General features: G+C 61.9%; 5 protein-coding genes across 10 annotated transcripts; 1 reads left to right on the top strand and 4 right to left on the bottom strand.

The window, feature by feature from the left end:
- Positions 1-1,984: 1,984 nt before the first annotated feature.
- On the bottom strand, positions 1,985-6,600 carry LMF2 (lipase maturation factor 2). 4 transcript variants are annotated; one of them, XM_030815263.1, is made up of 14 exons: positions 6,318-6,600; positions 5,518-5,771; positions 5,378-5,406; positions 5,025-5,242; positions 4,775-4,953; positions 4,418-4,559; positions 4,131-4,265; positions 3,957-4,062; positions 3,785-3,881; positions 3,530-3,712; positions 3,290-3,458; positions 3,091-3,202; positions 2,832-2,928; positions 1,985-2,735 (listed from the first exon to the last, which is right to left on the bottom strand). In XM_030815263.1, exons 1-14 carry the CDS (start codon positions 6,409-6,411, stop codon positions 2,427-2,429), a joined length of 2,124 nt encoding a protein of 707 aa, XP_030671123.1. In that variant the 5' UTR covers positions 6,412-6,600; the 3' UTR covers positions 1,985-2,426. The 4 variants fall into 4 exon arrangements, with proteins under 4 accessions (XP_030671123.1, XP_030671124.1, XP_030671125.1 ...); XM_030815264.1 differs by lacking the exon at positions 3,785-3,881 and having other exon boundaries at positions 3,957-4,045; XM_030815265.1 differs by lacking the exon at positions 5,378-5,406 and having other exon boundaries at positions 5,110-5,242.
- Positions 6,601-6,836: 236 nt separating this feature from the next.
- Positions 6,837-18,442, top strand: NCAPH2 (non-SMC condensin II complex subunit H2). Of its 2 annotated transcripts, none has more exons than XM_030815259.1 (20): positions 6,837-7,091; positions 10,569-10,670; positions 11,532-11,587; positions 11,682-11,766; positions 11,846-11,914; positions 12,078-12,157; positions 12,238-12,383; positions 12,758-12,841; positions 13,295-13,425; positions 14,694-14,765; positions 15,207-15,273; positions 15,405-15,512; positions 15,650-15,703; positions 15,845-15,915; positions 16,007-16,079; positions 16,162-16,233; positions 16,335-16,384; positions 16,484-16,585; positions 16,679-16,828; positions 16,897-18,442. In XM_030815259.1, exons 1-20 carry the CDS (start codon positions 6,984-6,986, stop codon positions 17,035-17,037), a joined length of 1,821 nt encoding a protein of 606 aa, XP_030671119.1. In that variant the 5' UTR covers positions 6,837-6,983; the 3' UTR covers positions 17,038-18,442. The 2 variants fall into 2 exon arrangements, with proteins under 2 accessions (XP_030671119.1, XP_012363169.2); XM_012507715.2 differs by having other exon boundaries at positions 6,838-7,091; positions 16,165-16,233; positions 16,897-18,435.
- LOC100583707 (protein SCO2 homolog, mitochondrial) lies at positions 17,225-19,691 on the bottom strand. The gene is made up of 2 exons (XM_003281470.4): positions 19,437-19,691; positions 17,225-18,081 (listed from the first exon to the last, which is right to left on the bottom strand). The coding sequence occupies exon 2, from the start codon at positions 18,066-18,068 to the stop codon at positions 17,268-17,270; it is 801 nt and encodes a 266-aa protein (XP_003281518.1). The 5' UTR covers positions 18,069-18,081; positions 19,437-19,691; the 3' UTR covers positions 17,225-17,267.
- Positions 18,890-26,006, bottom strand: TYMP (thymidine phosphorylase). Of its 2 annotated transcripts, XM_030815261.1 has the most exons (11): positions 23,847-26,006; positions 23,441-23,676; positions 23,081-23,283; positions 22,499-22,597; positions 21,561-21,690; positions 21,140-21,258; positions 20,558-20,720; positions 20,221-20,451; positions 19,976-20,116; positions 19,730-19,893; positions 18,890-18,922 (listed from the first exon to the last, which is right to left on the bottom strand). In XM_030815261.1, the coding sequence occupies exons 2-10, from the start codon at positions 23,652-23,654 to the stop codon at positions 19,745-19,747; spliced, it is 1,449 nt and encodes a 482-aa protein (XP_030671121.1). In that variant the 5' UTR covers positions 23,655-23,676; positions 23,847-26,006; the 3' UTR covers positions 18,890-18,922; positions 19,730-19,744. The 2 variants fall into 2 exon arrangements, with proteins under 2 accessions (XP_030671121.1, XP_030671120.1); XM_030815260.1 differs by lacking the exon at positions 18,890-18,922 and having other exon boundaries at positions 19,727-19,893; positions 23,441-23,664.
- Positions 24,357-26,003, bottom strand: ODF3B (outer dense fiber of sperm tails 3B). The gene is made up of 6 exons (XM_030815262.1): positions 25,895-26,003; positions 25,495-25,698; positions 25,117-25,221; positions 24,863-24,984; positions 24,637-24,777; positions 24,357-24,489 (listed from the first exon to the last, which is right to left on the bottom strand). The coding sequence occupies exons 1-6, from the start codon at positions 26,001-26,003 to the stop codon at positions 24,409-24,411; spliced, it is 762 nt and encodes a 253-aa protein (XP_030671122.1). The 3' UTR covers positions 24,357-24,408.
- Positions 26,007-26,327: the final 321 nt, after the last annotated feature.

The raw sequence follows: 26,327 nt of genomic DNA, 5'->3' as shown, positions 1-26,327 counted from the left end.
CAGATCTCCTGAGATCAGGAGTTCGAGACCAGCCTGGCCAACATAGCGAGACCCCATCTCTACTAAAACTACAAGTTAGCCAGGTGTGGTGGTGCACAACTGTAATCCCAGCTACTTGCGAGGTTGAGGCAGGAGAATTGCTTGAACCCAAGAGGTGGAAGTTGCAGTGAGCCGAGATTATGCCACTGCACTCCAACCTGGGTGACAGAGTGAGACTCTGTCTCTAAATAAATAAATAAAATGGACTCTGGTGACGGATGTGCAACTCTGTGAATATACTGAAAGCCACTGAATTGTGCACTTGAAATGGGTGAATTGTACAGCATGTGACTTACCAAGAAAGCTGTTACACAAAACAAAACAGAGAAGACATTCATAAAGTGAGCTTAAAAGCTTAGGAACATCAGGCCGGGCGTGGTGGCTCACACCTGTAATCCCAGCACTTTGGGAGGCCAGATCACGAGGTCAGATCGAGACCATCCTGGCTAACATGGTGAAACCCCGTCTCTACCAAAAAAATACAAAAAAACAGCCAGGTGTGGTGGCGGGCGCCTGTAGTCCCAGCTACTCGGGAGGCTGAAGCAGAAGAACGGCGTGAACCCGGGAGGCGGAGCTTGCAGTGAGCCAAGATCGTGCCACTGAACTCCAGCCTGGGTGACAGAGCGAGACTCCGTCTCAAAAAAAAAAAAACAAGGTTAGGAACATCAGCCTGGGCAACATGGGGAGTGTGGGTGGTGATGGCAGCCTGAGGCAGGAGGATCATTTGAGCTCAGGAGTCTGAGGCTGCAGTGAGCCACAACTGTACCACTGTGCTCCAGCCTGGGCAAGAGTCAGACCCTGTCTAGAAAGCCAAGAAGCCTAGGAACAGGTTTTTTAAACATATTACTTTTTTTTTTTTTTTTTTTTTTTTTTGAGACGGAGCCTCACTCTGTTGTCTAGGCTGAAGTGCAGTGGCACGATCTCAGCTCCCTGCAACCTCTGCCCCCCAGGTTCGAGCGATTTTCCTGCCTCAGCCTGTGGAGTAGCTGGCCTTACGGGCACCTGCCACCACGCCCGGCTAATTTTTGTATTTTTAGTAGAGATCGGGTTTCACCATGTTGGTCAGGCTGGTCTCGAACTCCTGACCTCAGGTGATCCACCCACCTCGGCCACTCAAAGTGCTGGGATTACAGGCGTGAGCCACAGCACCCAGCCTATTATTAAGCCAAGGCTGACTTCTCGATTGTTTATTCCACGTATAGGAGCCCCTTGAAGGCATCTGAGAGTTTACACCACAGGCTGTGTTTGAGCACAGGGCTCTGTCTGGGTGGGCCAGATGGAGGTCAGCAACGTGAGGGAGCTGGGTACACTGGGAGCTGCCCAGAGGTCTGGCGGGAGGGCAAGAGGCAGGGGCTGTACCAAGGACGGGCCAGAGGCAGAGGAAGCTGTACTGCGAGTTCCCAGGGTGGGCGGTGACCTCTGATTGATAACCTGACCCCAAACAGAAACCTGGATGGTGCCCTGACTGCTGTCTCTGCTGCTGTCCTCTTCCTAGGATGGAGGCCGGGGGCATCAGATGCACCTTCCCTCCTCCGTCCCAACCCAGGGCCTCCAGCTACCGTCCCCCTGGCCTCACTCTGCAGAGGAGCCTCTAATAACCCATCCACCTCATCTCTCCTTCACCCCTTGCCCACTCTGGCCCTTCCGTCCTTTCCGGAGGCCAGGAAGTGGGAGCAGGAGGGAAGTGAGGGAGGCTCCACCACCGACCTTGGAGTGTGGAGCTGACAGGTCCACCGAGCTGTGCCAGGCCTGAGGCTCCTTTGTGGTCAGGCAGTGGGCAACACCAAGCCAGGCCTCTTTACAGAGAATGCCGAGGACGGGGCAGGAGGGTGCCCGGGGAGCCACGCCAGAGGGGAGCCCGACGGTGCTCTGGGCGGCCTACTGCCTGGGGCAAGGGAGACAACCCCATCCTCAGGCCTCCTGGGAAAGCAGCACCAGGCACACAGCCAAGCACAAAAGATGCCTTTATTGGTGCCCAGATCTAAAGGGCAGGATGGGCTGGTGTGAAGATGACGTGGAAGATGATGGTGCTTCCCCTCTTCCCCTGGGAGTCAGCCTCTTCCCCTCCAGCACGGGGCCTAGGATGGGGGGCTCTAGACTCAGACCCCCACAGCCCAGGGCAGGGGAAGGGTCTTGAGCTGGGTCGTGTTTCCCTCCTGGGCCAATCACAGAGGCAACAGTGGGAGTCCTGGGGAGAGGCGTGGCTGGCGTGGGGGTGGGGCCTGGAGCCCTCAATGCAGCACCCTGCAAACCCCAGGGGCAGCCCCCGAACCTGTGCCCGGCCCTGCAGGGTCAGCTAAGGCACAGTGGCTGGGTCCTGTCCTGCCGGAGGCCAGAGCAGTCCCGGGGACCTGGCCCTCTCAGGACGTGCGGCTGGGAGAACACAGCTACTTCTTCCGCCGGGCGGTCCGAGAACTGCTGGAGCAGGGGTTGGGGGCTGGGGTGGCCTGTTTGGAGGCAGCTCCAGAGTCTTTCTGGGGGGCTGGCCTTCGCTTCTCCCCGCTGGCTGATGCCAGGGGGGAGGACCGGAGAGAACAGGGTGCTAGCAGGGCCTGCACAACTCTGACAGCCCCCACTGCCATAAGGAGCCCCCAGAGCAAGGCAGGGGCCTCCAGGGGAGACAGCTGAGTGCGAGTCCAGTGGAGGGCCTGGGCCAGGGTGCTGTTGGCGCTGCGGGTGCGAGGTGGGCTTTTGTCCTGTGGGAGGGAGGTTGGGGAAGTGCTTACTGGGTTCACCCCGGGAGGCTGGGGTCACCCCTGCCACCTCCCCCAGCCTGGCTGACACCCCCTTACCTGTAGCCCAAACTGCCTGAGCAGCATCTCCAGCGTGGGGTCCCCCAGGGACACGGATGGGAAGAACTCCTCCACCCACTGGCGCCGCCACCACTGGCTGCAGCGGGACCTGATGTTCAGAGGCTGGCGGCACCCTGGGCTCCACACTCCCCCGCCGGTGCCCGGCCTTACCCCTGCTCCCCGGGCTCCACGCCCTACCAGGTGCCCGGCCTTACCCCTGCTCCCCGGGCTCCACGCCCTACCAGGTGCCTGGCCTTACCCCTGCTCCCCAGGCTGGGAGAACCAGTACTTGTAGCGCTGGGCTCGGACGTAGGTGGGCGGCTGCTTGTGGAAGGGATACCTGGCCACTTGGCTCTGGACGAGGCGGATCACTGCAGCGAGAGGGGTCAGCGTGGCCCCCGCAGTACCCTCCCTTCCCCTCCCCACCCCGCTCCACCCCTCCCCAGCCCGCTCCGCACCTGGCTCCTTGCCCTGCAGCAGGCGCAAGACCAGGCTCGTGAACCATGGGCTGTGCGTGTGCGGGCCCAGGGCTGCAAACCACATTTGCCAGTCCAGGCGTGGCTGGTGGGGCACCACAACTGGGGGCGGCCGGCTCAGGTTCCCAGGCTTGTACATGAACTCGATCTCCTGCCAGGCAGGCCGAGGTCAGCTGGGCCAGCTGACCTGGGCCCCACCCCGCCCGCCCTGGGAGGGCTCACCGTCCAGTGGTGGCCATCGTAGCTGCCCTCCAGCACCACCTCAGGCCGCCCACCAAGCCCGGTCATGCGGCGGAAGAGGCCGTAGGAGTTGGCCAGCTGCAGGTGCTCCACGGCGCCAAACAGGCGGTGAGCCCCAGTCCAGAGGCGCCCGTGGGTCCCGGGCTCCACGTAGGAGTACGGCACCTGGAGGCAGGTGGGAGGTTCTCAGGGCTGCCCTGCCCCTGGCCCGCCCCCCAGCCCTGCAGCGCTACCCACCAGGCTGATCAGGAACAAGACCACAGTCGCAGTGCCCACAAGGGACAGTTGGACTGCAGCGCTGAGCTTCCGTAGCCAGCCCCGTACCTGGGTCCACCTGTGGGCAGGGACCCAAGGTCATCAGGCCAGCCCTGCACACCTGTGCCCCCTCCCTGCTTCCTGGGCCATGTACCTCCAGAGGGCACTCAGCAGCTCCCAGACCAGGGAGGCCACACCCAGCCACACGGTGGGCAGCGTCAGTGTCTTCAGCCACTGAGAAAACTGGTGGAAGGTGAAAGCTGGTGGAGGAGGGGGGTGTGAGGACTGGTCCGCCCCTGCCCTCTGGCCCCCCCAAATCGGCACTCACTGGTTCTGGAGTGGATGGTGCGCTGCTGCCAGTCAACCTCCAGGCCAAAATAGTGCACGGTGCCATAGGCCAGAAGCCCGTAGACGGCTAGTTCCAGCAGCAGCGACAGGGTGGCCAGCAGGGCCTTGGGCCAGGCTGTGGGGCAGGACAGTCATGGGTCAGCAGAGGGTCCCCAACCAGGGGGCTGGGGTGCAGCTAGAGTGGGAGTCCCGTGGGGGTGTTGGAGGGGAGAACCCCTGGGAGGGCAGGGGGCTGGGGACAGCGGGCCCAGGACAAGTGACACGCACAGGTGGCCGTCTTCTTGCGGCTGCCGTGGCCAGGCTCAGCAGCCAGGTGCTGGTCGTCCAGCAGCGCAGTAGTAAGCACCAGCGTCATCAGGTTGAAGAAGTTGTAGTTGCCAGTGATGATAATCAGGACCTGCAGCAGCACCTGGGGGCGGCCCGCTCTCAGTGCTCCCTGAGGCTGACGCCTGGCCCCGTGGCAGGCACCCACCTCCACCCTGCGGGGTGCAACCCTCTGCTACAAGGCCTTCCCAACAGCGGTTGCCAGCTGTCCCCGGGAGCCACCCTGTCCCCAACAAGGCACGATGAGCAGCGCTGAAGGCCGAGCCCTCTCTGCCTCTGACAGCTGCGGCCCTCACCCACCTGCGAGTAGAAGGCAGCCAAGCGCAGGCGTCGAATGGGGGCGAAGAACAGGGGCGGCACGGCGATCTCAATTAGGAAGGTGGCCACCACGCTGAGCTTGTGCAGCCAGACGGGCAGGTGGTGTGCGAACCAGGCGGCGGGCGTGGGCAGGCACTGGGTCTCGTAGTGGTAGGTGAGGGCTGCAGGCGAGGGCAGGAGTCAGGGCTGGCCAAGCCCCCAGACTACCCCAGGTCCAGGCTGGGCCCCTCACCAGTGAGCCCCCACCACGTGGGGCAGCGGCTGGTCAGCTTGACCACGCCTGAGGCGAACATGAGGCGGAACAGCAGCCAGCGCACCAACCAGAAGGGAAGGTCTTCGTGGGGCAGGGCCCCTGCCTGCCCGCCCTGGGGGGCCTGCTTGCGGTGGGAGGCTGGCCTCAGCGGGGCCACCAGCACGGCCAGGAAGCCAGTCTCTAGCAGTAGGGAGTCCCTATGGGGAGAGCAAATGGCACCAAGAGCCCCTCCCCACACAGCTGCTTCCCTCAGCGAGTCCTCCCAGGAGGGGCAGAGCCCTCCCCCACCCCCCACCCAGCCTCCCACAGCCCCAGGCCCAGCGGTCACTCACCACTGGAAATAAAGGAACACCTGGCCCACCTGCAGAGAGAGGGGCTGTCAGAGTGTGCCTGTGGACTCAGGTAAGGCAGAGGCGGGGGTGGGTGGCGGGGGGTGGGGATGGAGTGAGCTGGTCACAGGGGTCCCACTTGCCTGGCAGGCCGACAGGTAGGCGGCCCAAAGCAGCAGGTAGATGATGGGGTGGCGCAGTGGGCTCAGCAGCAGGGCCCCCAGGGCCAGTAGTGCGCCCAGCAGGCTCAGCAGCTCCAGGCCCTGGGCCGTGTCCAGCCCCAGTCTCGGCGCTTCCCACAGCAGCGTCGGGGTCTCCCACAGCTGCTGCCAGCGCCCCTTTCCCTGCGGCCGCAGCGTCCTCCTTGCAGGTAGGATGCCCTCGGGGCCATACAGGCCTGCGGGAGGGCACGTCAGGACCAGGCCCTGGACAGCCCTTGCAGACTAGACTACCTCTGAGTCAGGGCCTGCAGATCCCCCAGCCTAGGTCAGAGCATGCAGATACCTCCAACCTTAGGTCAGGGTCCGCAGTCCCTCCAGAGACCGTCCCCCAGGTCAGGACCTGTCAAAATCCCGTCCTAGGGATAGAGGCCTGCTCAATTAACTGGGTCAGGGTCTCCCAACCAGCAGAGCCCATTGCCCTCTTCCAGGTCTCAGCCCCATCTCCTACCTGCCCCACCAGGTCTGGGAGGAAGCCTCTCTCCCACCTCTCTCAGAGTTCTGTCCCCCACCCCAGGTCAGAGTCCAGAGCCTTACGGAAAACGGATCACCGCACATCTTCCTACTCCCACAGAGGCCTGCAGGACACGAACCGCCGCCCTCTACCCCACGCCAAGGCCTGGCCCTCACTCCCAACCCCAGACTGCGTGAGTGCCAGGCACAGAGAAAAGAGGACATAGGGTCCCGCGCCGAGGCTGGGGGTGTCCCACCCTGGGTGCCTTCACCTGGGATCTGCGTGTAGAGGGAAGCGAAGGCAAACATGAAGACGGCCGCCACGCCCTGGAGGAAGAGCCGCCGCGGGATCCGGGAGACCGCCATGTCCGCTACGCGGCCCGCTAGAGCAGGGACCGCCCTCCGCGTCCGCCCGCCCGCGGGAGCTCCGCCCCTCCCCGCCCGCGGCAGCCCCAGGCCCCGCCTCCTCCACAGCCCCGCCCACCCAACCCGCGGCAGCCCCAGGCCCCGCCCCGCCCCGCCCCGCCCCGCCGGCGGCAGCTCCAGGTCCGCCTCCTCACCGCCCCCGCCCGCCGGACCCGCGGCCCCACGTCCCAGGTCCGCAGCCCCAGGCCCCGCCCCGCCCGACCCACGGCGGCCCCAAAAGCCCGCTCGTCCAAACCGGGGGCAGCCCAAAGCTCCGCCCACCGCCCGCAGGCTTCGGCCCCGGCGCCGGACCCCGCCCTGCGACTCTTCCGGTGCGCTCCTGCCGCGCGGCGCGGGGGTTCGCCTCTCTGGCTTTGGCCCACGGTACGTCATAGACATGCGCGCGACGCCGCACCTACGCATTTTCCTGGGCGGGAACAGCAAAATGGCGCCAGAACTAGTGGCGGGCTGAGGACGCCGAACTCCTCGGAAGGCAGCCCTGCGGTCCCTTTGCCGCCCGTTCCCTCCCGGACATGGAGGACGTGGAGGCGCGCTTCGCCCACCTCTTGCAGCCCATCCGCGACCTCACCAAGAACTGGGAGGTGGACGTGGCGGCCCAGCTGGGCGAGTATCTGGAAGAGGTGAGGGCGGCGGGGCAGTGACGCGGGATGGCCCGGCGGGTGGGGCTGCGGGGCGGGGGCTCCGGGCCTGGGGCTGTGGGCGCCCCACCGCCTCCACGCCTATGGCCATCTGGCGCTCTGGCCGCGCTGGTCCTCGGGCTCCCTGCTTCTTTTCAAACTCCATCTCTGCCTCCCCAAATCATCCCTTGTTGGATTAGCGTGGATCTGTCATTGCAGGTCTCTACCCGTCAGCGAGCCGTGAATGATTGAGTGGGTGGTGACCAGCCGTTTCTCTAAAGTAGTGGAATAGACTAGAAAGCATTATTGCTTTTGTTGCAGTTATTGCGAGCATGCGTGTGTGTTTGAGAGGTCTGGATCACGATGTCAGGGGGATTTTTTATCTTGGATTTTCAAACCAATTTCAAGCTATTGCCATGCTCCATCCTGTTGGCGATTAGCGCTTCTTCCATGTTTGACAGCCCTGTCTAGACCTCTATTAAGCTGTCTGCTCCATATCTGCACTTCATTGTTACTCCTTAGCCCAGCTCAGTCTGGCGTCCCCGACACTTAAATGTTTCTTGTCTTGATCAACAGTGATCTCCATCCTACCAAATCCAAGGGACATACTCAAATCAGCATTTGCTGAACTGGCCACTCCTTCCTTTTTGAAACATGGTGGTAGGATTTTTTTTCCCTATTTCATTGCCTGCTTTTTCTTTTCTATCCAGTCTCTAAGTGTTGAGTTCCTCAGGACAGGGCCTGGGTCATCTTCTGATGCATTTCCCCTGAACAGTATCATTTATTTCTATGATTTTAAATATTGCCTGTATTAAGACAACTACCAGATCTGCAGCTCCATCCCAGATCTTTTCTCCAAATCTACTGTACATATCCAGCTGCTCTCTTGACATCCACTGGGTGTCACGTAAACATCTCATTTAACATATTTAAAGTGGAACTCTTCATTTTTCTGCTTAAACCCCAGCCTTTCCCATCTCGGAACATGGCACCACTGCTCAACCAAAGGCAAAAGCTAAATGTGGCTATAGTGAAGCCCCACGCTTAACACCCAGTTCACCCATGAATTCCATCAGTTATACCACCAGAATATCACGTGAATTCATCTGTTCTCCATTTTATTTGGTCTAGGCCACCATTGTCTCTGGCCAGGATTTGTGTAAAACCTTCCTATTTGGGTTCCCTTATCCCCGTTTTTGTCCCGCCCAATTCGTGCTCCAACCAGCAGCAAGTGTGACCCTTAAAAATTAAAATCTGGCCACAGCACTGTTTTCTGCCTAAAACCCCTCAGTGGCTTTCCATTATGCTCAGAATAAAACCCAAATTTCCTCCTCTGAACCTGGCTCTGCTCCCCATTTTAGCCTCATTTTGGGCTGTTTTGTATCTTGTTCTTTTGAACCAGTCAACCTATGGCCCCCCAAACTTTTTCTTGGTGGAAGGTCTTCGTGCTTTCTGCCCCTACTTGGGAATGTTCTTTTTGTGTTTATTTATTTATTTATTTATTTTGAGACGGAGTCTCGCTCTGAGACGGAAGTGCAGTAGTGCAATCTCGGCTCACTGCAAGCTCCGCCTCCCGGGTTCACGCCATTCTGCCTCAGCCTCTGGAGTAGCTGGGACTACAGGTGCCCACCACCACGCCCAGCTAATTTTTTTGTATTTTTAGTAGAGACAGGGTTTCACCGTGTTAGCCAGGATGGTCTCGATCTCCTGACCTCGTGATCCGCCCGCCTCGGCCTCCCAAAGTGCTGGGATTACAGGCGTGAGCCACTGCGCCCGGCCTCTTTTTTGTTTTTAAATAACGAGGGACTTCATGTGGTAAGGAAAAGGAGAAAAAAAAAGAGAGAGGAGGATCTTACTATGTTGCCCAGGCTGGTCTCAAACTGCTGTGCTCAAGCAGTCCTCCTGCCTCAGCTTCTCAGGTAGCTGGGACTATAGCTGTGCACCACCACACCTGGCTGGGAATATTCTTTTAATGACTGAGTCTGTTTTGTTTTCTTTTGTTTTTGAGATGGAGTCTTGCTCTGTTGCCTAGGCTGGAGTACAGTGGCAGAATCTTGGCTCACAGCAACTTCTGCCTCCCAGGTTCAAGCAATCCTCCTGCCTCAGCCTCCCAGGTAGCTGGGATTACAGGCATGCACCACCACGTCCAGCTAATTTTTGTATTTTTAGTAGAGATGGGTTTCGCCACATTGGCCAGGCTGGTCTCAAACTCCTGACCTCAGGTGATCCACCCAGCTCTGCCTCTTTCCAGAGTGCTGAGATTACAGACATGAGCCACCACACCTGGCTGACTGAGTCCTTTTCATTCTTAAGGTCTTAGTGTAAATGTCAGCTGACCACCCTATCTAAATTAGTCCTCTCCATCTCAGCATTTTATATACTTTAGAATGTTTATCATAAGCCATTTAAAAAAAATTTTTTTTTTTCTTTTTAGACGGAGTCTCACTCTGTCGCCCAGGCTGGAGTGCAGTGGCGCGATCTCAGCTCACTGCAAGCTCTGCCTCCTGGGTTCACGCCATTTTCCTGCCTCAGCCTCCTGAGTAGCTGGGACTACGGGCACCTGCCACCACACCCGGCTAATTTTTTGTATTTTTAGTAGAGACGGGGTTTCACCGTGTTAGCCAGGATGGTCTCGATCTCCTGACCTCGTGATCCGGCCGTCTCAGCCTCCCAAAGTGCTGGGATTACAGGTGTGAGCCACTGCGCCCGGCCTTTTTTTTTTTTTTTTTTTAAAGTGTCATTTGCTGAGAAGGAATACAGGAGATGAGCCAGCGTTGGGGAAGATCTTGGGTTAAGTATAGAAGTAAAGTGTTTGGGGACATTTGAATGTACTCTGTGGACAGCTATGAATGCAGCCCCAGAGCTAAGGAGAGAGAGCTGGTCGGGATGGGTTTGGGGCTCATTGGCTCATGGTTGGCAGCTTGGGCATGGGATGAAGGAATGTGCATGGCAGGGGGCGCGTGGGAAGAAGAGAGGCTGAGGGTGGAGTGCCTGGTACACTGACGTTTAATGGGTGACAGGAGCCGGGGCTCCAGGAGGCTGAGGGGGCAGAGGAACGGTGACGACTCACCCGTAACCGATTCCTGAGTTCTCTGCTCAGAGGATGTATACCTCAGCATTTTGTCTCTGCCTTTCCTACCCCTGAGGTTCCCTTTTCTTCTCTGCATCAGGGGTCTTCCTGCTGGAGTCTGTCAGCCTCTGGCGCCTTGTGGAGGGAGCCGCTGTGCTTCCCTGGTTGTTTGTAGACAGTGTGCCCTGGGGGCCTTCCACTTCCAAACAGGTTTTTGTTATAGGAAGTAGGGGGAAACAGAGACCTGTCTCCCCCGAAATACCAGGGACAACCGGCGAGCCCACAGCAGAGCTAGAGCTGCCCGTCTCAGGAGGTGCTGGGCAGAGACCAAAGATGGGTGGGGCTGCCCTGGAAGAAGCCAGTGCAGACTGAGCCTTGGATTCCCCCTGCCCTTGTGTTGTTTCTTGCAGCTGGATCAGATCTGCATTTCTTTTGACGAAGGCAAGACCACAATGAACTTCATTGAGGCAGCATTGTTGATCCAGGGCTCTGCCTGCGTCTACAGTAAGAAGGTGGGCCCTGCTTGACGCTGGTCTTGGCATTTTGGTGGCCAGTGGGACCGCAGTCAGCTTTCCTTCTGGGGCAGGCGCAGTGGTCGTCCCGTCTGTGACCTACCTCCCTCTCTCCTCAGGTCTCAGCCAATTCCTCAGCACCTTCCAACACCAAGAACAATTTTTAATTTAAAATCGCACAGCCAGGCAGGGAGGGTCTTGTGTGCTGTTGGGCTTTGTTGTCTCGGGGGAATGACAGCTGCTGTGTGCACTTGGGCACAGCCCAGAGTGCCACATGCACCCACCTTCCCCTCCCTACTTGTGGGTGCTTCATTGTCAGCACCTAGAAAATCCACAACCACCACCCTCACGGTGGGGCCTCTGTTCTGTGGAGGAGAAGGACAGGAAGTGAGTGAAGGGCTCTGTCCTGCAGGCCCTGTGGCGGCAGGAGCTGGGACAGGGCGGGGCCAGGACAGGAGGAGGGGCTTGGGGTGATTCTTGTGGGAGCACATGGGCGGAGGAGCAGCAGGGCTGCAGGCCATCGGCAGAGTGGGTGCCAAGCACGAGGGGCCTCGCCACCAAGGGCCGTGTGAGGTACACTGTGGGTACCACAGTGCCGTCAAGGTCACATGTTGAGAAGGCCACGCTCGCGGCCGCGTGGACCATGGCGGGCAGAGATGTGGGTGGCCTCAGCTGGTAAAGTAATTCTCATGAGATTCCTGGTTTGATTTGAGAATTATTTTTGGAACCAAAATTGGTGGTTTCTTGTACTGGAGGTTTGGTGGTGGCCAGGCCTTGTGGAGGGCACCGATGGATAGCTGGGAAGGCCTTGGGGGTGGGCCCCTCCTTTCTGGGTCCTCACTGCCTGCATCTGGTCACCAGGTGGAATACCTCTACTCACTCGTCTACCAGGCCCTTGATTTCATCTCTGGAAAGAGGTGAGTTCTGCAGCCACTCACTGTGCTGCCCTGCGTGTGGCCAGGGAGGCCCCTGCAGCTCCTGGGATGCCCATGGGATGTGCTTCTCTCTCAGGCGGGCCAAGCAGCTCTCTTCGGTGCAGGAGGACAGGGCCAATGGGGTTGCCAGCTCTGGGGTCTCCCAGGAGGCAGAGAATGAGGTGAGTTTCTTGGGCATGTGGCCGCCGCCCACTGTGTGTTTGCCTGGGCTCCGCCGCCACGAGCTCTGTCTCTCTCCAGTTCCTGTCACTGGATGACTTCCCTGACTCCCGGGCTAACGTGGATCTCAAGAGTGATCAGGCGCCCAGCGTGAGTCCTGGCCTGGCCCCTCTTAGGTTGGGGTGAGGTCAGCACTTTCCCTGGGGCTGTGTTGAGCTGATGGGGTGTGGGGAGGTGTCACTGCCCCATGTGGGTTCTGTTCTCCACTGGAGTGGAAGGATGCCTGGCTCACCCACCCTCGGCCTCCACGCAGGAGGTCCTCATCATCCCCCTCCTGCCCATGGCCCTGGTGGCCCCTGACGAAATGGAGAAGAACAACAATCCCCTGTACAGGTAGGGATCTGAGCCCAGCGATGGGGAGGGAGGCCTGCCTGGGAAGGGTCTCTACAGCAGGCGTGTTTTCGCCAGCACAGCCGTCAGGGTGAGGTCCTGGCCAGCCGGAAGGATTTCAGGATGAACACGTGCGTTCCCCACCCCAGAGGGGCCTTCATGTTGGAGCCAGAGGGCATGTCCCCCATGGAGCCAGCGGGCGTTTCCCCCATGCCAGGGACCCAGAAGGGTGAGGGCTTGGATGCGGGGGGCTTGGTGGGAAGGAAGGAAGGGAGGGTCTTCTGGTTGGACTCTCGTGGGGTGCCCTGTGCTTGCCACCTCTGGTCTTGGGAGCTCCCTCTCTCTGGGTGCCCGCTCTAGTCTAGACAGGTTGGCTGGTGCTTGTCCCACCCGTCTGCTGTGCCTTGATTACAAGTTAACATGGTCTCAGTGCCAGAGACCTGGTGCCTGGCTCAGGGCCCTGCTGTCTGCCCCCAGCCCAAGGCCTGGAGTCTGCTTGGCTCTGCCCTTCTGCTGGCCCCTTGGAGAGGCTTGTTGAACACTGGGCAGGGACCATCTTGGAGAGGGGCTGGGCTGATCTTGTCCAATCCGTGTCTCTCCCAGATGCCGGGAGGACTGAGGAGCAGCCAATGGAAGTTTCTGTGTGCAGGAGCCCTGTCCCAGCACTCGGCTCCTCCCAGGAGCCAGGTGAGAAGAGAGCTCCCCGGTGGGACTGGCAAGGCAGCTAAAGAGGGGACCAGGGAGGCAGCACTCAGTGGACAGGGCTCCAAGGGGCTGCTCTCAGCTGCCAGCCTCGTGCCCCTTCTGTGGCCCGTGGGAGTGAGGCCTCGCCCCGGGGAAGCAGCCACAGCCCCTGTCCTTACCTGAGCCTCAGCCCGTCTTGGTTCACTGACTGCCCTCCTGGGTCTCCTCTCTGGGGAGATGTGGATGGCTGCATTTCAAGAGGAACATTTACTAAGAAATAAAATGAAGCAAGCAGAGCACAGAGCACAGGAGCACGACGAGGACGGCGCAAGGCACCCGCCGAATCCTCTGGGCTCCGTGACCAAAGCTGAGGGAGGAAGTAGCCGTCAGGGTCCCTTTGGTGCCGTCTGGTCTCGACACTCCTTGGAGCTGATCACTCTCTTGCTCCCTGCCCAGGCCCCTCTCCAGAAAGCCCGATGCCCCTGGGCGGGGGTGAGGACGAGGATGCAGAGGAGGCAGTAGAGCTTCCTGAGGCCTCGGCCCCCAAGGCCGCTCTGGAGCCCAAGGAGCTCAGGAGCCTGCAGCAGGTGGGACCCACATGGAGGCCTGCAGAGCCCGAGCTGTGAACTGGCAACCCTGGCTCTGGGGCTGAGTCACCTTGCACAGGAGGACAGTGGTATGGCCTTGGCCCCAGACCATTGGTCTGGGGCAGAAGCCCACCCGTCTTGCAGCCCGTCCTGCAACCAGCCCTTTTGAACAGCAGCTTCTGTGTTCCTCCCCTCTCTGAGCAGAACTGATGCCCTCAGAGTAGTGGGCTGGCGTCCAAGGGTTTGAGCCCCGTCGAGCTCACAGCGACCTGGGAGGGCCGCTGGTCGCCAAGGCACCTCTCTGCAGTCGGGCTGGTAGGAGGGGGTGTCGAGCCCATTGCTGCCTCCCTCAACCCCCAGGGTCAACTGTACCCAGCCTAGAGCCAAGAAATCCTTCCTTTTTATTCATTAAAACAAAATCAACCAGATGCATACAGAGGAAATGTTAACGTTTCTTCACTCTAGTTGGTAGATGACAGGGATGTTTGTCATATTCTATTCATTTTTCCTAGTTTTGAAGAAGAGTACCCCGTGACCACTGTTTGTGTTTTTTGTTTGTTTTTTGAGATGGAGTCTTGCCCTGTCACCCAGGCTGGAGTGCAGTGGCGCTATCTTGGTTCACTGCAAGCTCTGCCTCCCAGGTTCATGCCATTCTCCTGCCGCGGCCTCCCGAGTAGCTGGGACTACAGGCGCCCACCACCATGCCCGGCTAGTTTTTTGTATTTTTAGTAGAGACGGGGTTTCACCGTGTTGGCCAGGATGGTCTCGATCTCCTGACCTCGTGATCTGCCCGTCTCAGCCTCCCAAAGCGCTGGGATTACAGGCATGAGCCATTGTGTCTGGCCCCTGTAGGTTTTTTTTTTTTTTTTTTTTTTTTTTTTTGTACAGAGTCTTGTTCTTTTGCCCAGGCTGGAGTACAGTGGTGTGATCTTGGCTCACTGCAACCTCTGCCTCCTGGGTTCAAGTGATTCTCATGCCTCAGCCTCCCGAGTAGGTGGGATTACAGGTGTGCGCCACCACACCCGGCTGATTTTTTTTGTATTTTTAGTAGAGGCGGGATTTCACCATTTTGGCCAGGCTGGTCTCAAACTCTTGACCTCAGGTGATCTGCCCGCCTTGGCCTCCCAAAGCGTTGGGATTACAGGCGTGAGCCACCACGCCCGGCCCTTGTAGGGTTCTTGATGTTGACCCAAGGTGGAGTTCCTGGGGTACCCAGAGCCTTGAGTGGAGAAAGGGGAGAAGTGGGGACCCTGTGACTGTCTTTGCAGAGTGCTGCCCTGCCCAGGAGGTACATGCTGCGGGAGCGAGAGGGGGCCCCAGAGCCTGCATCCTGTGTGAAGGTAGGAGTGTTAGGGCCCTGACCCCCGGCAGGGAGGGATGGGCGGATCCGAGGACTGGCTGCCTCCCCATCATGCTCTTGCTCCTGCTGGCCTGTGGTGTTCCTAGCCTGTGGCCCGTTGCACTTGCTCTCTTAAAGACCCCCTCATGCGACTCTGGGCTCCCACCCTCCCTCTAGTGTTCCCCTCTGTGATCCAGGATTTGAGTGTGGTCGGCTCTGCCCCAGGCTGTCACTGCACTTGTTGCCTGGGCTTTGGGAAGGCAGCTGTGCACCCCCTACTCCTCCTTTGGGAAGGCGGCTGTGTACCCCCTACTCCTTTGGGAGGGTGGCTGTGCACCCCCTACTCCTCCCCTGGGAAGGCGGCTGTGCACCCCCTACTTCTTTGGGAGGGACGGCTCTGTACCCCCTACTTCTCCAGCGCCTTCTTGTGCTCTGTGCCCAGGAGACTCCAGACCCCTGGCAGAGCCTGGACCCCTTTGACTCCCTGGAGTCTAAGCCCTTCAAGAAAGGTAATTGGGCGGAAGGTACCTCCACCCAGGTACCCTTGGCTGGGTTTCCTGGGGCATGAGGTAGGGGGGTGGGAGTGGGCTTTGCACCCTGATCCCCCAGTGGCGCTAAGACAGTCTCTGTCTGCCCCCAGGTAGGCCTTACTCTGTGCCCCCCTGTGTGGAGGAGGCTCTGGGACAGAAGCGCAAGAGGAAGGGTGCTGCCAAGCTGCAGGACTTCCACCAGTGGTACCTGGCTGCCTGTGAGTGGGTGTGGTGTGCACTCCAGACCCCTGGGAGCTGGGGGCTGGGCCAGGGCCCGTGGAGGAGGATCAGTGCCTTTTTCCCAATGTTGTGGGCAGCTCTTGGCCTGGCTGGTGCTGAGCCTGTTCTTTCACAGATGCTGACCATGCTGACAGCAGGAGGCTTCGGCAAAAGGGTCCGTCCTTTGCAGGTGAGGCTGAAGTCCTGAGGGAAGACAGTTTCACTCTCCTTCCCCTACCTCTACCCCCACCTGGTGTCACCCAAAGCCTTGGGTGGACTGGCACGGGGCCTGGGAAGGACGAGGGAGCCCTCACAAGGCCTTTGTCTGCAGACATGGAGGTCCTGTACTGGACACACGTGAAGGAGCAGTTGGAAACTCTCCGGAAGCTGCAGAGGAGGGAGGTAAGTCCCAGCTGGTCAGCTGTGATCTAGGACCCCGTGGCGGCCCTGATGGGAGGTGACAGTGCCCCTCACAGATGCTTTCTCTGGACAGGTGGCTGAGCAGTGGCTGCAGCCTGCAGAGGAGGACCACCTGGAGGATTCCCTGGAAGACCTGGGGGCAGCAGGTAGGTGCCTGCCAGGGGGTGGGGTGGGGCTTGGCACCTGCTGACTAGCTGCCTATGTGCTGTTCACTCTCCCACCTCCCAGCAGATGACTTTCTAGAGCCTGAGGAGTATGTGGAGCCTGAGGGAGCAGACCCCAGGGAAGTTGCTGACCTTGGTAGGTGGGCAGCGAGCTAGGAGTGCTGAGGGGCCACTGGAGCTGGGGGCAGGGGAGAGTGTGGCCCCTCAGCTGCCCAGCTCACAGCTACCCCTTCCCAGACACAGTGCCGATGTCCCTGAGCTACGAGGAGCTGGTCCGAAGGAATGTGGTAGGCCTGGATTAGAGGGGGACGGGGAGGGGAGGGGATAGGTGAGAGGTGCCCAGGCCCCTGCCTGGGAGGCAGCAGCTCCTGCTCATCCTCCCCTAGGAGCTCTTCATCGCCACCTCCCAGAAGTTTGTCCAGGAGACAGAGCTGAGCCAGCGCATCAGGGACTGGGAGGACACAGTGCAGCCTCTGCTCCAGGAGCAGGTGAGGCGGGGCCGCTGGGAAGCAGAGCTGTGTGCCGCGGGTCTGTCGGGGCCTTGTCTCTCTCTGCAGCCAACATGCCCCTCCCCTGTGCAGGAGCAGCATGTGCCCTTCGACATCCACACCTACGGGGACCAGCTGGTCTCACGGTTCCCCCAGCTCAATGAGTGGTGTTCCTTTGCGGAGCTGGTGGCTGGGCAGCCGGCCTTCGAGGTGTGTCGCTCCATGCTGGCCTCCCTGCAGCTGGTGAGTAGCCTGGGATACGTGGGAGGGGGTGACGGTCCCTCGACCCTGCTGATGCCCCCCCCCTGCAGGCCAATGACTACACAGTGGAGATCACCCAGCAGCCTGGGCTGGAGACGGCCGTGGACACCGTGTCCCTGAGACTGCTCACGCACCAGCGGGCCCACAAGCGCTTCCAGACCTACGCTGCCCCCTCCATGGCCCAGCCCTGAGTGGGGAGCACCAAGGCAGGGGTGGGGAATGTGTACTGAGGAGCCGCGTGTCTGCTTCTGGCTGGCCCGGCCTAATAAAGCAGTGTTGCCATCTCATCTTCCCCCTAAAGACCCTTTTATGTACATCTGTGCAGAGAAGAGGGCTGCCTGGCCTCCCTGGGCTGCTGGTACAGATCACACACGCAGATTAAACACACCTCGTTTAATGATGGGGCCCAGGCTGCAGCGGCTCAGGACAGGACACTGCGGAAAGCCGCCATGTGCTGCCGCACACTGTCTGAGATCTGCTCAGCTGACCTGCTCCGGCCATAGTAATCCGTGAAGAGGCCGTCAGGGTTGAGCAGGTAGATGGCAATGGAGTGGTCCACGATATAGTCCTGGTCCTCATCCTTGGGGCCGGCACTGTAGTACACGCGGTAACTGTGACTAGCCTGGGCAACCTGTTCGGTGGAGCCGGTCAGACCCAACAGTCTCGGGTGGAAGTCCTGGACGTAGCGGGCCATGGCTTCAACGTCGTCCCGCTCGGGGTCCACAGTGATGAAGACGGGCTGCACTGGAGGCAAACCAGGCTCTGCTTCCAGCTGCCGCACCACCTGCACCAGCTTCTCCAGCTCGTCTGGGCAGATGTCAGGGCAGTGAGTGAAGCCAAAGTACATCAGCACCCACTGGCCCCGGAAGTCAGCCTTGCTACGAGCCTGGCCTCTGTGGTCCAGCAGGTGGAAGTCACCCTGGCCCACAGCTGCCTGGCGCAGAGCTTCTGTTCGCTTTTGCTGCTGCAGCCTCTCCTTCTCCGCCCTCAGGGCCAGCCAGGCCCCACCGAGTCCAGCCCCAACCAGGGCTGTGATCAGCAGCCGGGTTCGGAGCCCAGGGCCCTGGGGCTGGCCCTGCCCGCCTGTCTCTGCAGGGCCCTGCCTTGACAAAAGCCAAGACCTCAGATGCAGGGCCTGGCCTCCCAGGGTCCCAGGGAGGACTGGGGGCTTGAGCTGAGAGAGCCTGTGCCAAGCCGTGGGGCTCCGAGTCAGCAGCAGCATGGATCTGATGCTCCTGGAAACAAGCACAGGCGTCAGGAGCCAGAAGGGAAGGCCCAGGACAGTGCCCGGGCTGCCCCTGCGACTCTGGAGAGACCAGCCACCCATCCGAAGGACCCAGCCCACGTTCAGGCTTAAAGCGTTTGCAGCTGCTCACCTGAGTGCAGAACTCCACCTCCACCAAACATCCACACCTGGGCAACCACACCTATCACTTCTGTCCTCTACCTGGGATCGCCAGCCTGTCACCAGACCCTGCCCTGCACCTGCACCTCAGCAAGGTGAACCTCTTGCTGACTGAAAGCATTCCAAGTGCATGCCTTGCCTGGACTCCTAACCACGTTATCTATTTGCAATAAACCCATTTCTTGAAAGGAGGTGGGTAACTCTCTGGCTTGCAATCCCCGAGAGCAACCGATTCCAACACTTTCCTGTTACCTCAAGCCATTTCTACCAACCGTGGCCTTCCTCCACACTCCCAGCAGAAAACCTGCACGACCTACCCCCGGAGCTCGGACTCTGCCCGCCGGCTGTATTTAACCTCTCCTGGCAGAGACTCACACCTTTTTTTTTTTTTTTTTTTTGAGACGGAGTCTTGCTCTGTCACCCAGGCTGGAGTGCAGTGGCACGATGTCGGCTCACTGCAAGCTCCGCCTCCCGGGTTCACGCCATTCTCCTGCCTCAGCCTCTCCGAGTAGCTGGGACTACAGGCGCCCGCCACCACGCCCGGCTAATTTTTTTTTTGTATTTTTAGTAGAGACGGGGTTTCACCGTGGTCTCGATCTCCTGACCTTGTGATCCGCCCGCCTCGGCCTCTCAAAGTTCTGGGATTACAAGCGTGAACCACCGCGCCCGGCCAACTCACGACACTTCTACCCGCCACAAAACCCCACCCTCCTCACATCCAGGCTTGCCAGCAGCTCCTCCGGGCTCACAGCCGACGCCCAGCCTTTGCGTTGGTGACCTTTGCGCCTTTCCCACGGGCCCCCCCAGAAGGTTTGCTAGGTGGAGGTCTCAGGACTCCCCGTCACTGCCCCTCTCCTGCTGAGGGCACCCTCCCGAGGACTCACTGCACCCCTGGCCCGGGCAGTTCTGGGTTTGTCCCCTCCCAACCAAATCCAGCGCCCTCGTGGCCAGAAAGGTCCCAGGACCACTCGAAGCGCCGTGCGAGCGCGTTATAACTGTGCTTGGCCGCGAGAACACCGGTGCCTGCTGGGAGCCGCTCCCGGGCGCCCCAGCCTCGCTCCGGCCTCCAGCGCGCCCTGGGGTGTACCCCGCCAGGCCTGCGCAGTAGCCGGAGCTGGGAAACTACCCCGGAGTCCAGCGAGTCCCCAGGGCTACCTCCTCCCCTCCCGGCCTCGGCGTCCGCACCTCGCGGCGGGGCCGCGCGTCAGTGGACCAGGCCCGAGAGGAAGCGCCGACCTCCAGCTCCCTGCACTCCGCCTCGCCGGCTCAGGGAAAGCGCGGGCGCCACACGCTCGCAGCCAGGGCGCAGGCGTCCCCGGAGCTGCGCATGCGCAGACGGGCGCAGCCGCTGACAGGCTCTCAGCGCGTGCGCGGAAGGCGGAGCCCGCCGGAGGTCACGTGTTCGCCGAGACGGCCCCGCCTCCGCGACCCTCTATCCCTCCGCTCCCGCCCCCGCGCGCCAGGCACTGACAAGGTTTCGCGGCAAAGTAGCTTTATTGCTGCGGCGGCAGAACAAGCTCTGCAAAGGGCGAGGGGGCGGCGAATGGCGCGCGGTCGGAGAGTACGAGCGCCTCCTGCAGGGCGCGACGCTGCGGGCCGCTGAGCGCGGGGCCGTCCCGGTGCACGCGGAGCCAGGGCGTCCCTGCGGAGCGAGGAGCGGTCAGAGGCCGCGCGGCCGGAGCTGGGCGAGGGTGCGGGGCCAGCGGGGCGGGGGCGGCGCTCACCACTGCGCAGCCTCTGACCCACGTCGACCAGCAGCTCGGCGCCCACCCCCAGGCGGAGCGGCTCCCCAGCGCGGCTGCGCCCGGCCCCGAGCTCGTGCAGCACCAGCGCCAGCGGCAGCGCCCGGACCAGCTCCACGGTGCCTGCGGGGAGAGGGGCTGAGAGGCGCGGGCTCGGGAAGGGGCGGGGCATCGGGAAGGGAAGGGGATGGCGGAGGCGGAATGATGGGGACTCCCCCGACCCTCACCATCCGCAGGCGCCAGCAGCTCCTCCTGCTCCCGGGCGCGAGGCAGCAGCTGCCGGCGCTCTGCGGGGCTTCCGGAGCACAGGGCTCGGGCCAGACCGGGATCCACGCCCTGCGCCGCCAGCATCCGCTCGAAGCGGCCAAGGGCCGAGCCGTCGTCTAGCGCCGCCGCCACCCGGGCAGCGCCCTGGGCCTGAGTCCCCGCGTGTCCGCTGAGCCAGAGCAGGGCGCCCCCTGCGGGCGGGGACGGGGCTTAGGCGCGGCCGGGTCGGGGCGGTCCCAGCGGGAAGCGCCCCCCCCCCCCCGCCGCCTCCACTCCCCTGCACCCCGTCCCCCTCACCGAGCGTGGTGACCAGGTCCCTTAAGTCTGGCGGGCCTGCGCCGTCCATGCAGAGCAGCGCCTCCTCCACCTCCAGGGCGTGGCCCACGCAGCGGCCCAGGGGCTTGTCCATGGCGGTCAGCGCTGCCGCGACCCGAAGTCCTAGGCTGGCTCCCACACCAACCTGCGGAGAGGAGGCTCAGCGTGGATCCCCCATGGCGGAGCCTCCTGCAGCCGGTTCTTTGTCGAACTCCAGCCTCTGCTGCACCCTGGGTTGCCAGCCCCCCAGGATGAAGTCAGGGAAGGATTGGGGTGGGGAACAGAAACGAGTGAAGTGCGACACCTCGCCATGGGGCCAGGAGGAACTTGTACTTGGTCTGGGGGAGGGACGCCCCAGAGGGCTTGTCCAGGCCGGGCCAGCCTGGACCTCTGAAGTCACAGCAGGTTGGGGAGCCGTGAAGGAGGGAGGGACTTCGGGCAGAAGAGGGTGGGACTGGGTTAGGCAGGACTGCTGAGTGGAGGGAGGCAGTGGGGACGGGAGAGGTGAAGGGTAGGCTGGGCCCGCATCAAGACGCTTGCCCAGGGAGAGGCCACACCGCTCACCAGCGTCTTTGCCAGCTCCCGGGCCTGCTCCTGGTTGGGGAAGACGGCGGCCCCTCCGAACTTAACGTCCACCACCAGAGCGGACAGCCCCTCCACGAGCTTCTTACTGAGGATGGAGGCTTTGGGGGAGGCAGAGGAGGTTGGAGACACTGGAGAACCTGGAGCTTCCTAGGAGACTTGGGGGATGCCGACTTTGGGGTCAGGGGCCCTGATCATTAAGGGTCAAGTCCCTTATTAGGGGGGTGGCAGCACCTGGTGGGTTGAGTATCAGGCCACCCCACATGGTGGTGGTCAGGCATCTTGTGATGGGGGTAGGGGGGCACACGGTCAGGTGACAGGTAACTCCTAACGAGAGGCCCCTGACTGAGTTTGGAGGTCAGGGGCCTGTAACATGCAGAAGCAGGCCATGGAGTCAGGTCACCTGTGATGAGTGGCAGGCTGTCCACGGTGGCTGTCACGTCTCTGGCTGCATATAGGATTCCGTCTGCAGGGACCAGCTGCTCACTCTGACCCACGATACAGCAGCCCGCCTGCTCCAGCAGCACTTGCATCTGGTCAGACATCCCCTATCCTCAGTGACTTCTGGTAAATGACTTAGCAGCTTTTTTTTTTTTTTTTTTTTTTTTTTTTTCTGAGAAGAGTCTTGCTCTGTTACCCAGGCTGGAGTGCAGTTGGCACAATTTCGGCTCATTGCGACCTCTGCCTCCTGGGCTTAAGTGATCCTCCCACCTCAGCTTCCCAGTAGCTGGGACTACAGGTGCGCACCACCACACGTGGCTTTTTTTTTATTTTTTTGTAGAGATCAAGTTTCACTACTATTACCCAGGCTGATCTCCAACTGGGCTCAAGCGATCCTCCCTCCTCTGCCTTCCAGAGTGCTGGGACAGGGTCTCACTCTATTGCCCAGGCTAGAGTGCAGTGGCATCGTCATGGCTCACTGCAGCCTAGACCTCCCAGGCTCAGGTGATCCTCCTGCCTCAGCCTCCTGAGTAGCTGGAACCACATGCGTGCACCACCACGTGCAGCTAATTATTTTGTACAGACGGGGTTTTGCCATGTTATCCAGGCTGGTTTTGAACTCCTGGGTTCAAGGGATCTGCCCTCCTCGGCCTCCCCAAGTGCTAGGACTACAGGTGTGAGCCACCATGCCCCGCCAGCCATCTGTGATTTTGACCAACTTCCCGTTTTATGATCCTGATCAATGTTCCACTGATGATTTTGGCCCAGGCCCAATGACTCATGAGTAACCTTGACCAGTATCCTCATTAGTGACCCTAATGATCCACCAGTGATCCTTTAGTGATTCTGGCCAGGGTCTCCATCAACCCGGATCAATGACTGATCCATGGCCCCCCGTACCTGCTCTGGGCTCTGGATGACATTGAATCCAGGAATAGACTCCAGCTTATCCAAGGTGCCTCCTGTGTGCCCCAGACCACGTCCGCTGATCATTGGCACCTGGTGGTCAGGGATGCTGAGTACCCTGCACAGTAGCCCTCTCCCCACCTCCATGCATCCCTTCACCTTCCCTGGCTAGGAGTGCAGTTGGTTTTAGAAAGTATTTAAGCAGCTATAGGGGCGCCCAGCTGGTGAGGGAAGGGAAAGGAAGTGTCAGTAGGGGAGGAGGTTCGTACCCATCCCTGGGGAAACAAGGCTTGGGGCAGAGGGAGAGAAGTCCACCGCTCCTCCCTTGGGGGATCTGTCTGGAGACCCAAGGGGAAAGGGATCTGAATTCCATCAGTGGATCTTTTTCCTGCTCCAAGGGGCCTGCTCTGGAGCCGGAGGGGCCCCAAGCTCTGTGCTGGGGAGCGGGGTGGGGAGAAGCCTGGGTACAGTCTTGGAGGCGTTGGGCCAGGCTTGAGCTTGGGAGCTGCCTGTGGATGGACTAGTTGCTGCATGTGCGGTCATAGGCTCCCGTCCGGAAAGGAGGTGGTTTCTAACCTTGCAGCCACACGCCGCCAGGGCAGGTGCGAGGACCAGGCTGACCTTGTCACCCACACCCCCTGTGGAATGCTTGTCCACAAGCTGCTGGCGCCAGGCCTCTGGCCACTCCAGCTGCTGCCCCGACTGGGCCAGGGCCTGGGTCAGCACCGAGGTCTCCTGCAGATCCATGCCCCGAAGTCGGATGGCCATCAGCATGGCCCCTGGTATGTGGGGGTTCGCGTGAGGGTGGCAGCCCACAGCGGCGGGGCACGCTGGGGCCGGTGCTGATAGTGGGGCACCGTCGCACCCCCAGGGACCCAAAGTCTCTCGGGCTGACCTCCCAGTCGGCGTCAGGAACGCCCAACCCTCCCCACGCACCGATCTGTGCGCCCTGCGCGCTCCCGTTCACCACAGCGGCCACGAAGCTCCTGATGTCCGCTTCGCTCAGGCGGCCTCCGTCTCGCTTCATGCGGATCAGCTCCGGGAGCTGCTTGGGCTTTGGCGAAGGGTCGGGAAGTCCCTGGCTCCCTTCCCCGGAGAAGTCACCAGGCGCGGGTGGGGCCCCGGTTCCCGGGGTCATCGAGGCCGCCATCGTTCCGGGCCTGCGGGGATGCCTGACACGTCCGGGGTCTGCGGCCTCCCGGCGTCGGTGTCTGAGCCACGTGCTCCTGTCCCGACCCCTTTCCCGTGTCTCCAGTGTCCGCCCCTCGGTCCCGTGTCTGTGTCGCCCTTGTCCGTGTCTGGCTCCCGCTTCCCCGCCTCGCGACTTGAGCCCCGCCCGTACCTGCTCAGGGCGGCTGCCCTCGCCCGCCTGCTCCGAATCCCAGCCCAGGTACCCGGCCTCGCCCGCGGGTCGGGACCGTAGGGTTCGCACACAGCGGTCCACTGCGGGCGGCGGGGCGGCGGCACCCCAGGACAGCAGGCGGGTGGGGCCGCCTGGAGGGCGGGGCTCGGCAGTCGCCGCCCCCGGGAAGCCTTGCACGCCGCGCCCCGGCCGATCCCCCGGTGCCCGCGGACACGCGGGACTTCCGGGCCGTCGGGGCCCGGGGCCGTCGGCGGGGGTGATCACTGGCCGGTCCCGCCCGGCGTGAGTCTCGGGCGTCTGTGGCTCCCGAGAGTCCCCCTCCCGCCCTCGGTGGGGTCTCGATGTTCGGACGCGGCGCAGCGCTGGGGTCCCGGCCTCGCCCGACGCTCGGGCCCCGCCCCGCTGGGTTCGGAGTTGGGACACGGCCCCAGTCCTGGCTCCACCCCCGGCCTCGCGCCAGGACGCGCAGAGAGAGAGGCGGACAAGATGCGGACTCGCAGACTTTAAGCAAACAAGTGTGGGGCCGCTCCCGCCTGGCGGGTCAGTTGTCCGCGTCGGTCACCAGCGGGGCCAGGTAGTCCGAGTGCCGGATCCCGAAACTCCAGCCGCGGGGCTTCCGGTGCTGCGGACCCGGAGGACGCCGCTGACCTCGCGGGGCCGGCGTCCTCTCCGAGACCCCTGGACCCCCGGGGACCCTGATCCCATCACTCCGACCTCAGGCCCTCCCCATTCCCCTGACTCTGACCCTTGACCCTTGGCTCCAGGCCACCTGATCCACGTTGTAGGCCGCGGGCCCTGGCTTCCGAGTGTTGTCTTGGGGGACCGAAGTCCGCGCCAGCATCGTGAACTGGGGGGCCCGGGACTTGTAGACCCCTGGACTCACGACGTGGTAGGCGCAGGGGCCCGGGGTCTGCGGGAGGGCAGAGGGTGCTGGCTGCCGCCTCCACTGCCGCGGACCAGGGACCCCCCTGCGTCCGCCCCGGCCCCTCCCCCACCTTGCTGAGGTCCTCGAAGAAACTGCCAGCCGCTCTGCGGCCATAGATGGAGTAAGTTGGGGCGGAGACTTTGCCGATGACGCGCGGACCCAAGAGCGAGGGCACAGTATAGGCCGCGGGACCTGGGGAGGAGGCAGGGCTCGGGGGTAGTGGGTCTCCGCGGACAGGCGCAGGGTGGTCCCAGTTCCCGGAGGGCGGTCCCTGGTCTCGAGTGGGAAGGCCCACAGTTCTGGGATGGGCCGTTCTGGCCTCACCTGGGCTCTGTTGCTCCCCCTGGACACCCCAGTTTCGGGAAGCAATGGTGTGCCGAGGCGCACTGGGGTACGTCGCGTTCCCCGCTCGCTCCGGGAAGTACGTGCCTGAGGGGCGGATCAAGGGTGTGGGGGGCTGGAACTGCGTGGGGGCCTTGTGGGTACCCGAGATGGGGTCCTGGGACTAGGAGGGAGTCTGAGCCACGATTTGTCAAAGCCCCGCGGGGTTCGGGGTTTGGGATTTGAGATCCGGATATGGGGGTACCGAATATGCGGTGTTAGGGTATCCGAGGGGGACTCGGGGTTAGCTGGGGGGTTCCCAGGTGGGCCTCCCTGGAGGGAGTTCGGCGTTGGGGTGGCCAGGGGCCCGGGGATCCTGACCAGGTCCCGGAGTGAGGACGGGCGCAGAGCGGCGCGGGCGGCCGTAGATGGAGTAGGCGGGGGCGCCGTCGGGGCCGCGCACGGTCATGCGGGCGGGCACCAAGTGGCCGGGCCCGGGGCTGCAAGTCGTCTGCTGCGTGGGGAGGCGCGCGCCGAAGGTGAAGGCGGGGGCGCGGGGCCGCGACGGGTCATGCAGGACGTAGCCTGGGAGCATCCGAGTCAGCGTCTGGCCGGGCCCAGCCCCCAGCCCCGTCTGGAACACAGACCCTTCCCCGGCATAGACCCCCCTCTCCCCTCTAGCAGGCACGGTTCAGCCCCGAGCGCAGACCTCCCTGGTCTCTTCCCGTTCCCTCCCCCAGGCGCCGTCCCACCCCTCAATCCCGGGGCCCGCCCCTTCTACCGGTGTTGGGCGGCAGCTTGTATTTGGGCCCGGGGCCTCCGTAGTGCGCCGCGATGGGGCCGCGGGGCCGGTGTGGCCGCCAAAGGCCCACCCAGGCGTCCGAGCCCATAGCGCGGGTGGGGGGCGCTTACGGCTCGCAGCACCTGCGGACAGAAGGCGGTGGCCGCGGCCCCCGCACCCCAAATTCTTGGGGAGCGCACTTTCCCAGTACCCTGGGATTAGCGCGGGGCGGGGCGGGGCCTGGTCCGTATCCCCGGCGCCAGCAAAACAAACGCGAGCTTCCTTCCCGGCTCTGTGGAGCGTGGGGCCGGGAGCGGATCCAGGGCCATCAGCCGGACTCCAGGCGGGTTAGGCAGGGACGTGAACTCGCGGGGGCCAAGTTTAGACCCAGACTTAGGTGAAGGGAATCACCTGGGGGTGGGGTGGGGGCAGG

The sequence above is a fragment of the Nomascus leucogenys genome, chromosome 7b (assembly GCF_006542625.1).
Source record: "Nomascus leucogenys isolate Asia chromosome 7b, Asia_NLE_v1, whole genome shotgun sequence".
NCBI classification, from domain to species: Eukaryota; Metazoa; Chordata; class Mammalia; order Primates; family Hylobatidae; genus Nomascus; species Nomascus leucogenys.
Note: the sequence above shows the minus strand (reverse complement) of the source record. Positions and strands in the feature narration are given on the sequence as shown.

Coding starts and splice junctions, on each gene's coding strand:
- LMF2 (XM_030815263.1), bottom strand. CDS start 6,411: ATGGCGGTCTCCCGGATCCCGCGGCGGCTCTTCCTCCAGGGCGTGGCG. Junction 5,243..5,377: donor GTGTTCCTTTATTTCCAGTG/GTGAGTGACCGC, acceptor CTCTCCCCATAG/GGACTCCCTACTGCTAGAGA. Junction 3,882..3,956: donor CTGCTGAGTGCCCTCTGGAG/GTACATGGCCCA, acceptor CCCTGCCCACAG/GTGGACCCAGGTACGGGGCT.
- NCAPH2 (XM_030815259.1), top strand. CDS start 6,984: ATGGAGGACGTGGAGGCGCGCTTCGCCCACCTCTTGCAGCCCATCCGC. Junction 11,915..12,077: donor AGAGTGATCAGGCGCCCAGC/GTGAGTCCTGGC, acceptor GCCTCCACGCAG/GAGGTCCTCATCATCCCCCT. Junction 15,704..15,844: donor AAAGGGTCCGTCCTTTGCAG/GTGAGGCTGAAG, acceptor CTTTGTCTGCAG/ACATGGAGGTCCTGTACTGG.
- LOC100583707 (XM_003281470.4), bottom strand. CDS start 18,068: ATGCTGCTGCTGACTCGGAGCCCCACGGCTTGGCACAGGCTCTCTCAG.
- TYMP (XM_030815261.1), bottom strand. CDS start 23,654: ATGGCGGCCTCGATGACCCCGGGAACCGGGGCCCCACCCGCGCCTGGT. Junction 20,452..20,557: donor GGACCTGGTCACCACGCTCG/GTGAGGGGGACG, acceptor CCCCGCCCGCAG/GGGGCGCCCTGCTCTGGCTC. Junction 20,117..20,220: donor GCTGCTGGCGCCTGCGGATG/GTGAGGGTCGGG, acceptor CTCTCCCCGCAG/GCACCGTGGAGCTGGTCCGG.
- ODF3B (XM_030815262.1), bottom strand. CDS start 26,003: ATGGGCTCGGACGCCTGGGTGGGCCTTTGGCGGCCACACCGGCCCCGC. Junction 25,699..25,894: donor CAAGCTGCCGCCCAACACCG/GTAGAAGGGGCG, acceptor GGATGCTCCCAG/GCTACGTCCTGCATGACCCG. Junction 24,778..24,862: donor TCTTCGAGGACCTCAGCAAG/GTGGGGGAGGGG, acceptor GCCCTCCCGCAG/ACCCCGGGCCCCTGCGCCTA.